The sequence below is a fragment of the Vombatus ursinus genome, unplaced genomic scaffold (genome assembly GCF_900497805.2).
Source record: "Vombatus ursinus unplaced genomic scaffold, bare-nosed wombat genome assembly UNPS02014772.1, whole genome shotgun sequence".
NCBI lineage: Eukaryota > Metazoa > Chordata > Mammalia > Diprotodontia > Vombatidae > Vombatus > Vombatus ursinus.
Window position 1 is genome coordinate 21042066 of NW_020954550.1, and position 11987 is coordinate 21054052.

At 36.9% G+C, this 11987-nt stretch overlaps 1 protein-coding gene across 1 annotated transcript in view; it reads left to right on the plus strand.

Moving 5' to 3' along the window:
• Positions 1 to 11987, plus strand: part of ANKRD55 (ankyrin repeat domain 55) — a 109789-nt gene that overhangs the window by 18701 nt on the left and 79101 nt on the right. The window contains exons 2-3 of the mRNA XM_027863323.1: positions 3353 to 3475; positions 10688 to 10818. Of these exons, the coding sequence (XP_027719124.1) occupies positions 3353 to 3475; positions 10688 to 10818 (254 nt within the window). The remainder of the gene's footprint in view (positions 1 to 3352; positions 3476 to 10687; positions 10819 to 11987) is intronic.

The following is an 11987-nucleotide window of genomic DNA, read 5'->3' on the forward strand; positions in this document are numbered from 1 at the left end:
AGAGAAAGAGAGAGGAGAGACAGAGACAGAGACAGAGAGAGAGAGACAGTGAGAGAGAGAGAGAGAGAGAGAGAGAGAGAGAGAAAACATTCAGTCTGGTCATTTTAAAGACCTAGTCCATTCCAACTACACAGCCAATGGAAAGAAGCTGTTCCCATTTACGTGGCAGGAAAATGAAGAATGTCTTTTCCTAGAAGTAAGTTCCAGCCATCTCCCACATTTGTGTCTCCACTTCGGTGACTGAGGCATGCACCAAAGCCAGGTTACATCAGCAAATGCTTCATAACAACAAAACATTGATGACCAGCACAAGAGAAACATTTTTAAAATAACTAAGTAACATTTTAAAAATAATTTTTAAGATAACCTAAGCCTAGATTGGCAAAAAAAGAGATGAAATTAAGAAACTACTAAAATCTAGAAGACAGAAAAGTTAAAGAACCTAAGGTCACTGAAGATCTCTCAATTCAAACTACGAAAATTCTATTAGGTAGATTAATATCTACCTAATTATTATTGTTTGATTATTCAATCAAACAGATAACAAAAATAGTGCAGTGAACAAATAATTTTGAAAGGTGTGCTTGGACTGGAATTTTTAAAAACCCTTTTTTGAAACTCACAACATGAACCCAACAAGGAGACCAATTATATTAAAACAGAGTAATTCAAAAAAGCTAGTGTCTACTATAACCCTCATGAATGAATACACTCTCCCAAAGTTTTTGATAAAATGTATAAAACTATTTGGGGACCTCTGAATACAGTAGTATATGTTGTGGCTGTTGCTATGGCAAGAACAAGGAAAGGTGAAGCTGACAGGGAATACCGCTAAGGGGAGGTGTCAAACACCATCATGGCAGAAGTTACTTGAGAAAACTTTTGAATATCTTCTGGAAAACAAGGGAAAATTACATTAATATCAAGCTGGTTTTCACAGTAGAAAATTGCCCAAGTTGTCCAATTAGATGCAATAAAAAAGAATCATGAAACAAAAAACAAAAGCAACCTAGAAAATCTAGATTTCCTTAATTAGTGACTAAAAATGAGAGTCAAGGGTTTACAAAGATACAGGATCAAAGCAGAGCAAAGAACAAAATTAAAAAATTCAACATTAACAAAAAAAACTTTACTACAGAGGCTTGAGAAATTTAGAAAAGAAAAGCAGAGGCAAAAAGAATCTCCAAATAAAGAGGATGTGAAAAATTTCTGGTCAACAATATGATTGCATGCAGCCCAACATAATGAAAACTCTAATTGGACAAAACAAGAAACAGAAACCTTGGGCACCGTTAAAGTAATGAATTCTAGAAGAGTTATGTCAAAGGAAGTGACTAAAACTCTTCTCTTAAAAACCTGGAAAGCAGTGGGGCTGGACATAATCCATCATTAGTTCAGCCACTTCACAGTGACACATAGTGACTCTAGCAAGGCACTCTCCCAGGTTCCTCTCAGAAGAAATGAGAACAAGAGTGACTCTTTCAAATACAAAACAATTATATGTTTATATATTTTATACACATCATTCACAGAAACAGAACACAGAACTCAGAAACAATTCATACTGTTTCATTTTTTAAAATTTATAAAACTCACAAGAAAATAATATATTGACTGAGGAGTAAAAAGGTTGGACCAAAAAGTCTCCAGGACATAAAAAGTGGCGTATTGATTTAGAAATTATTCAACAAGTTTCCTGAAAGTGCCTTAATATTTATATTGCCTTTGTTTATTATTGCAAAACCTTTGATTCGTTTCCAGACTCATGATTCATGTACTGCAAATATGTAGGTAGAACCAAGTATATCAAGACCACAAAGTATTTGATGTTCACATGAATTCTCTATTTAAAATGCATCACCAACACAACTATATGAAGAAAAATTTATTTATAATCAATTTTACATTGACATTTTGAAGGGAATAGTTTAAACCCAATATGGTTCTGCCTAGCCTTAAATATATCATCACTTTTCCTAAATAGGACTAAGTATGGCTCTCAAGGAGGAATTGAATCAAAATCGCTAATTAACCACTCGACGTACATAGATGGCCACTATCTGCCTACACTAAGAAACAAAGCAAACAGATACTTCAACTCAAGGAATCTTTCTCCAGTGACATAAAAGTCATTTGGACTAGATAAGTGTAGAATTCTTAGCATACACCAAGGAAAGACAAAAACTCAAAGCTTCAAGCTTGAACCTAGAGGTAACATTGAACCAATGGATGAAGGTGAAATCTACAAATACCTTGGTCTTCCTCAAACAAAACACCTCAAGTATAACAATAAGCAAGAGAAGGTTGCGACTAAATGCCAAAATATTTATTGGCATCCTGAATTTAAAACTGAAAATTAAAATAATTAACACCTATGCCAAGGGTGGGGAACCAGCAGCCTCAAGGCCACATGTGACCCTCTAGGTCCTCAAGTGTGGCCCTTTGACTTAATTCAAACTTTACAGAACAAATCCCTTTAAGAAAAAGGATTTTTTTCTATAAAACTTGGATTCAGTCAAAAGGCCTCACCCAAGGACCTAGAAGACCACACGTAGCCTCAAGGCCACAGGTTCCCCATCCCTGAGTCCTACGCAATACCAGACTTAAAGTATACATTCAACACTGTAAAAGAGATTATAATAAATTTGGAAAGTATCCTAACAAAAACCCATATTATATTAACAAAATATTGAACCCATCATATACAGGCAGTTATAGAAAGATTAACACTTCCTTGTAAAAAAAAAAAGAGGAAGAAGATTGATAAAGATTTCTAAAATAGATAATAAACATTAAAATTCACAGAATATTTCTGGGAAAAGCTGACATTCCTTCACTGAGCAACAGGAAAGGCTGGTAACAGGTAGATGCTATTTTATTTATCTGTTGTGATCAAAAGGCACTTACCTGAAGATGTAACTTATGAGAGAGCAAAGATCCAAGACTGGAGACAAAAGATCCCCCATGGATGAAATCCACATAAACTCAGCCAACACTATGTCAACAATGAAATGTCGAATAAATGACTGAGTCATGGAGATTTGTTTGTGAAAAATGGATCAGTTTACAATGGTAACTCAGAACCAGGCCATTGCCACTAGAAATTGCAGAAGGGTTAATTATTCTTAAGCCTGAATTTGGTGATCAATGTATATCATGCAATGAAATGGTAGAGACTATGAAATGCATGATTAGTATACTTCACTGGATCATTACAGAACTTTCTGAGTCTTCAGTACTTCAAAAAGAGCCATTTTTATTATCATTATTTGTTTGTGTGTAATTTGTCACAGTGAAGAAACTTCATACACTCTAGCAGCTACAGTCTAGCCATTGTCTCTCATTCATTAAGGTGACTCAGCTGAGGAAACTGACCTGACCTTGGTTTACCAGGCAGCAGAAAACGGAGATGTCAACACACTGACTGCTGTGATTCGGGAAGACCCTTCAATTCTAGAATGCTGTGACAGTGAAGGTAAGATGCCTATTCATCATCCTACTAGGAAATGTTAATTTTGCCTTTTTGGGACAGCCTTCCAAGATAAGCCATACTAATGAAATGGTATCTGACAAGCTGTTCTACAGGGAAGAAACAAGGATTGTTTTGCTTGCTTCAGTCTCTCTGTAGACCACTAGACCATATCCAGGTCTTCTACAACTTTCATATTATGCCTGAAATAGATAGTTTCCTAATTTGCAAAATAGATGTGGTGGGCCACAGCCAGCCCAACTGCAAGTATGACATGGGGGTAACAGAACTTGTAGTATTGGTCACACCCCAAGACTCTCTCCTCTTCTCTCTGTACTGTCTTAGTTAGTGATCTCATCAACTCCCATGGGTTTGATTAACATCTCTATGCAGATGACTCTCAGATCTGTCTAGAGGCAGCCCTAGTCTTTCCTAAATTCCAACTGCACATTGGATGTTTTGAATTGGATTTCCCAGAAGTATCTCAAATTCAAAAGATCTAGAATCTAACTCTTTTTCTTTGCCCCTAAATCCACCAATTTTCTGAATTTCACTATTGCTTAAGGACACCACCATGTTTGTAGTCACCCAGGTTCACATACTCAACATCATCCTTAATTCCTTACTTTCATTCACTGCACTTATTCAACCAGATGTTAAATCTTGTCATTTTTATCTCTACAACACTCATCATATACATCACCGGCCCTTCATTCACACAGTCATCATGCTAGTTCATAACTTCATTACTTCTCACCTATACTATTCCAATAACCTACTGATTAGTTTCTTTACCAAATTGTTCCCCATTCCAATCCATTCTCCATGTAGCTGCCCAAGTGATTTTCTTAGCACCAAATCTGACTATGTTACTCCTCAGTTCAGTAAATTCCAGTTTGTTACCTGTTACATCTAGGAGCAAATATAAAATTTTCCTATCCTCCCAACTGAGAAAAATGATTATTAATAACCAATGATTTGGGGAGATCTAGAGATTCCCCGTTTTCTAAAGTCCTGATTTTAAAAGTTCAGTCTCTTGAAAGACATTGCTGATAATGAGATTGGACTAACTTTCTTGTTCAGACCCCATCCAGGTAGGTAATTCATTGTGCTCTACTCAGTTTTGAGTGGGGATAAGTTATTTGAATAGATTGGCCAAAGCTGGGGGTAACTTAGAAGTAAATGACATAATCAAAGTTCATTTGAATAGGTTCAGCCCCTAATTGTAATATTCATTGTCTCATTAATTGTTAAATAATCAGAGTTGATTGTCACCCTCAGGAACACCCCTCTTCCAATGGGCACATAAGCCATGAGCCTGCCACCATGATTGTCTTTGGTCTAAGAGAGAGACAGCCAAATGACCATCCTTTTATTAAGTGCTGCCATTATTAATAAAATGATTAAATTACCCAGAAATTATGTCTCCACCTCTCAAATTCCCTGGCTTCCTTCAAATCTGTCTCAAGTACCACCTTTTACAGGGGCCTTTCCAGGTCCCATCAACCCCACTACCTTCTCCCTAGCTTCTAGTGCCTTCCCCTCTGAGATTATCTTGTATCTACTTTGGATGTACCATATGTATGTATTTAAATGTTTATCTGTATATATTGCCTACCCCATTAGAATATAAGCTCCTTGTGGTCAAGGACTTTTTCCCTTTTTCCTTTTTATCCCCAGCACTTAGCACAGTGTCTAGTACTTAATCACTGTGTAATTCTTGGCTCAAAAGGAAATCATATGGAGGACTCTGTCCTCCTTACTTTCAATCAATGTCCTGTGTCTACAGCAAGGGATGGTAGAGTTGATGGGAGTGAGAAAGAAGAGAGATCATGGGCTTCTTCTGGCTTCTGGATTTGAGAAGAAGATCCTCAATGCCTACCTCTTTTGAGGTCACTAAAAGGAGAGAAAGACTCTGAGAATAAGCCGACATGAGAGGAATTGGCAGTCTCTATCATGTCTCTATCTACAGCTTGCTAAACTGAAGACTTAAGAAAAAATTTCCCCTTTGGGTGAAGGCTGGGACTCTCTCTCAGCTGAGATTAATTATTTCATTCCCAGAGGGAGAGCTCATTTACTCTGTGTGTTACCTGGTTTATATTCTCATATGAATACTATGTCTGCTTTCTGGGATTTTTTTTTTTGCAATCAGCTTCAATAAATAGATTTCTTTGCTGTTGGCTATGCATGTTCATTCTGGAATTGGTGGCCAAAAGGAATTCAAGTCTTGGATATAAAACATGGGAACCTCTTTTCCCCATTCAGAAATAGTGATCAGAGAGGCAGAATTAAGGTGGTGGAACAAAAGGTAACAACTGCCAACTCTCTCCCAAACCTCTTCTACAATATGACCACAGAAAATACCAAACAGAATTATTAGTTGGAAAGCCAAGAAAAAATCATAGTGAGTCATTTTTCTAGCCTAGGAAAGCATAGGAAGACAGAAAGAAAGGTCTATATACCCTGGGCTGGGAGTGCAGCATGGTGGAAGTGGCACTTCTGTGAATTATGGGTCAACAGTAGCTTCCCCCCAGGGATAGGAAGGGGACTAGCACTGGAAGCAAGATTGGATGTCATTTGGCAGCTCTGTTGACCATTACTCAGTTCCAAGTCACATTTCCAGGGTAAAGAGGAGCAGTTACAGTCATGAGGAAACAGAAGTCCTACCTGGGTAAGGGCCAGAGCGCAGACCAGCAGGGTAGTGAACAGACTTCTCTGTGGATCTCATCATATTAGAAGCACCAAAACCTAACATACCCCCAGACCAAGCTATAAAAGTAGCAGAAGGACATAAAAGACAGAAGCTTAGGCTGGTCATTCCCCAAACCCACTCTCCAAAGGAGAGTAGAGCCCAACCCTAATATAAAGACTAAAATTAAGAAGTAAGCTGGAAAAATGAACAATTTTTTTAAGAAAGTTGCCATAAAAATGCTATGGTGATAGAGAAGATCAAGACCCAAACTCAGAAGAAGACATTGACTTGAAGACATTTACATGCAATGCTGCAAAGAAAAATTCCAATTGTACACAAGACCAAAAATAATTCATAGGAAAACTAAAGAAAGAGATTTTTTTAAAAGAGCAAAAAATGATTTTAAAAATTAAATAAGAATAGTAGAAGAAAAAATTGGGAAAAGAAATGAAAATTATGAAAGAAAATTATAAAAAGAGAATTAACATCTTGGTAAAAAGAAGCACAAAAATACTAAAGAAAATAACTCCTTAAAAAGCCGAATTGGCCAAATGGTAACAGAAGTACAAAACCTCACTGAAAAAAAAGAGTTCCTTAAAAAGCAGAAGTGGAAGCTAATGACTCCATGAGCTATCAAGAAACAATAAAATAAAGTCAAAAGACTGAAAAAAAGAAAATCTTAAATCTCTCATATGACCTGGAAAACCAAGGATTAAGGAGATCAAGGTCAAGGAGATAATTTAAGAATTATTAGACTAGCTGAAAACCATGATAAAAATAGTCTAAACATCATATTTCAAGAAATTATAAAGGAAAACTGCCCAGATACCTGAGAACCAGAGACCAAAGTGAAGTAGAAATTGAAAGAATCTACCAATTAATTCTTGAAAGAAATTTCAAAATGAAAACTCTCAGGAATATTATAGCCAAAATTAAAAACTGCCAGGTCAGGGAGAAAATAAAGCAAATCAGCCAGAAAGAAATAATTCAAATACTGTGCAGCCACAGACATGATCACACAAGATTTAGCAGTCACCACTTAAAGAAGCAAAGGTCTTGGAATATGATATTCTAGAAGGCAGAGAAGCTAGAATTACAACCAAGAATACTGCAGATAGCATCAAACTTTTTAAGTGGTTTTTTAGACCTTTTTTGTTGTTTCTTTTTCTTATTCTTTATTATAAGGGAAGACCCTTTGGGATGGATGGGGAAAGGGATATAGAAGGAAATGTAGTTGATGCAAAACAAAAAATATCAATGAAATTATTTTTAAAAATTTTTAAAGATAAAATAAAACTCTAGTGAAGAGGGAAAAAGATGTAAGAAATAAGAAAGTCTCAAACCCAGACTCTGAGGCCAATTCTCTGTCCAATACATCATGCTGCCTCTCAGAGAAAAATGGGCTAGATTTAAATCACTGACATGCCTCAATTTCAGCTTTATTTTTTAAAAAGATTAGCATATGTTGTCTGATCTGTAAAAATAAAAAACACAATGGCAGAAAACTAGAAGAAACATTGAAAAATAGAACAAAGTGGTCATTTAGAAATGAGAAAGCCCACTCTCTGGAGAGAGAATGCTCAATTGGTTTGGAACCATGTCTGGCTCTCAAGGCCCTATCACCCCCCACCCCCAACTAGTCCTATAGCAGGTCTATGCTTGTTCTCACTGTAAGCACCTCAAGGCTAGATGGCCAAGGATTCCATAACATGATATTTTTTGCAACTGCCAACTTCCTTGTTTGCCTGTCCAAGGAGAACCTACAAGCTGTCCCTCCATTTAACTGCAGCGTGGCTTATTAAACTACCCCTCTCTTTTCCAACTACATGTCTATGTAAGACTAGATTTTCTTCATATACTTCAACCAAAACAACATATCACAATAAAGTTAATGTGGAAACAGAAATGAGGACCAGCTGTCTTCTATTAAGCCAGACATTAAAGAAATTTGCAATAATATGCAAAACATTGCCACTTTTCTCATTATTTTTGTTTTGAAAAATATGGTTGTTTTTCTTTTAAAAAAGACTGAGGATCCCCAAAGAGCATTTACCATATGTGGGTTTTATCTATCAATATTTACTGTATTAGAAACTAAAACTGATAAATTTTTAAATATTCATTAATTCATTTAAAAATAATAAACCTATTATCTATTAACATAAATAACATTTTTAATCATTGCTTTCTCCAGCAATTGTCCCTAAAATTATCCCCATTCTCTTACTCTCTAAAATTCAGTCACTAACTACAGGTTTCTTCCTTGCAGCTTACAAATACTCTGAAGTCTCTCCCATCCTTAAATTAACCCTCACTAGACCCTACTATGCCCCCAAGATATCACCCTGTGTCACTTCTGCTTTGTCTTCAAAACTCTTCAAAAAAGCTGTCTATTTCATTTCCTCCCATTCCTCTCCTTTCACTCTGTTCTCAATCCTTTGCAGCTTGGCTTCTGACCTCATAACTCAACTGAATCTGTTCTCTCCAGGCCAGGTGGCCTTTTCTCAATCCTCATCTTTTTTTTTCTCTCTACAACATTTGACAATATTGATGACCCTATTCTGGAAAATTCTCTTTTCTGGGTGTCTGTGACACTCTTTTCCTCCTGGTTATCCTTCTGTCTACCTAAGGCTCCTTCTCAGTCTCCTTTGCTAGATAATTACCCACATTCTGCTCTGTAACTGGGGTGTACCCCAGGGCTCTGTTTTGGGCCCTTTTCTCTTTTTATGCTCTCTTATTAGGCAAACTAATTAGCTCCCAGGGATTTAATTATCAACCCTATTGCTGGGGACTCCAAGCTACCTCTCCATTACCAGTCACTCTCTTGAGCACCATTCCTTCATCACCAATTGCCCATTGTACATTTCAAACTATATGTCTTGCAGGTGTCTCAACATTCAACAAAAAGAACTTTTTCCAAAAACCCAGTTCTTGTCCAAACCTATCTATTTCTTTCAAAGGCACCACCATTCTTTGAGTTTCCTAGGTTCACAGTCTCAATACTATCCTCAACTCCTCATGCACTCACCCCACAAATCCATTCAGTTATCAAATTTTGACATTCTCCCTCTCCAACATCTCTCATATCCATTCCCTTTGCTCCAATCACACAATCCACCTCAACCCCTGTTCAGGCCTTCATCACCTTTTTCCTGGACTATTGCAATGGTTTCCTAATTAGTCTCCCTACCTCAAGGCTCTTTCCTTTCCAGTGCATCCTCCAAATAGCTTAGCTGCTAAAGTGATTTTCCTAAAGCATAGGTGTGACCATTTCACCAACACACTCAAACATTTCATTATTGTCTTAAGGATCAAATAGAAACTCCTTCATTTGCAATAATATGCAAAACATTGCCACTTTTCTCATTATTTTTGTTTTGAAAAATATAGTTGTTTTTCTTTTAAAAAAGATTATTGAGGATCCCCAAAGAGCATTTACCATATGTGGGTTTTATCTATCAATATTTACTGTATTAGAAACTAAAACTGATAAATTTTTAAATATTCATTAATTCATTTAAAAATAATAAACCTATTATTTTTTAACTCCCTGCATGACCTGGCCTCAACTTACCTTCCTCATCTTATTATATATTACTTCCCTCCCCACATTCTGTGAGCCAGACAACTTGGCTGTGCCTTTCACTGACAGTCCCCCTACCCAAACCCATGCCAGAATGCAAAGCCCCCTTCCCTCTGCCGCTTAGAAGCTCTTGTTTCTTTCAAATCTCAGTTCACAGACCACCTTCAACCTGAAGCCTATCCCCATGTCTTGTAGTGCCCTTCCCAAAATTACCTTGTATTTGTTTTGAATCTTACCCAATACAACATAAGCAACTTAAGGGTAGTGACTATTTCATGTTTGTCATTGTTATCTCCAACACATCACGTGGTAAGTGATTACTAGATGCTTGTTGATTCGTTGAAAGACGCCTTCCTGTTTTATACCTCCCTTGATGTTATCGATGCTCAGTGAATCATCTCTGTATTCACGTCTTTCATAGACCCTTGGATAATGTCATCATATGCATGGGAAGGGCCATGTTGGAAAGATCTTCAATTCTGCATTTTGCTCCACCAAATTAAATACATACAGTGATCTTAGATTCTCTTCATCTCCCAGTGTAACCATGTGACAATGATTATGTGGTCTGTTGTAGAAAATTACCCACAAAATGTTGCTTAATATCTTTTCCTATTTTCATTATTGTATAATTAATGTTTGCATAGACCATTATGAGACTGTCATATGGAATTTTTAGTCAAATTTTTAAATTTGATTAATTAATGGGGCTTTTCTTTCCAAAATATGCTGAAATAAGCCTGGATAGAGAATTAATTTATACAAGATACAAAAGCAATTTTCTTTTGCCAAAATCTTTTATAAGCTTGATACAGATGTTGAACATCTGGGGTTTTGTTCCTATTCATTTGTCTCCAGGGGACTTGATGTCATAAAATAAATTACTGCTTATGAATCTAATGAATGCAACATTTTAAAGGGGTGTTTAAACGTTTTCTCCCAGGTTGTACCCCCTTGATACATGCTGTCTCTGGTCGTCAGGTTGACACAGTGAAGCTATTGCTGAAGATGGGAGCCAATATTAATACTCAGGATTCCTGTGGGCGCACCAGCTTATCACTGGCAACTTATGAGGTATAACTTTATGTCCATCACAGGAAAAGAGAAGTTGGAGGCAATACAGGGGGGAAAGAATTAAAGATATGATGGATGTGTAGCAGTAAGAAAGTTTTCTTTGATTTATATAAGCAGCAAATGAAGAAAATTTTAAGTATTTTTTCCTAATGTTGAGGGGTAGCTAAGTCGATAAAGTGCTGGACCTCTACAGAAACCAAGGGAAGCATTTAAATAGGAAAAGCCAGCAGGAATATGAGGGAGTACACCATCCAATGAGGAAGCAGATTGTTGCAGGTTAAAGAGGCATGCACTGCTGGCCATGAAGTCAGGAAGACCTGAATTCAAATCCTGCCTCAGACACTTAGTAGCACTGTAATCCTGGGAAAGTCACTTAACCCTTGTCTGCCTCAATTTCCTCATCTGTAAAATGGGGATAATAATAGTATCTACCTCCCAGGGTTGTTGTGAGGATAAGATAATAATTATAAAGTGCTTTGCTGACCTTAAAGCACTGTATCAGATGAAATACCATAGCCTCAGAAGTGTCATGATTGCAGATAACCCAAAAGGCAAGGGAGAGACATATGGCCAGTGTGAGGAAACTACAGTCTATTACCAGCAATGATTTGTACGTAAGAACTGCAGTAGTTTAAATGACATTTTCAAGGACATGTAACTAAAAGAAAAAGCCATATATATGAATGAAAGACCAACAGATGAGCAGCTTCTAGATTGTACTAATTCCCCTCCCCCCTCAAAAAATAGAAAAATAACCAGAGGAAGGTGTCGCACTGTTCTAGAGAATATTCCATAGGTGGTATACAGAAAGATACAGATAAGAATCCCACAAGATGAGAGGGCTGGAAAGGGCCATGAGCTGTACTGGTATCAGTAATATCCGTATTGGTGTTATTGCAAATTCATCAAGCTTTCAAACTAAGTCAATACTATGACTCAACCAAGCATCTCCTATGTGTCAGGCATTGTGCTAACTAAGCCCTTGACAAAAATTATCTCATTTCATTCTCACAACAAACCTGTGAGGTAGGTGCTATTGTTATTCCAGTTTTAGTAGCTGGGGAAACTGAAGCAGACAGAGCTTAATGACTTGCCCAGTGTCACACAGCTAGTAAGTGTGAGACCAGATTTGAATTCAAGTTTATGGTTCTTGGAGAATGCACAGGTTC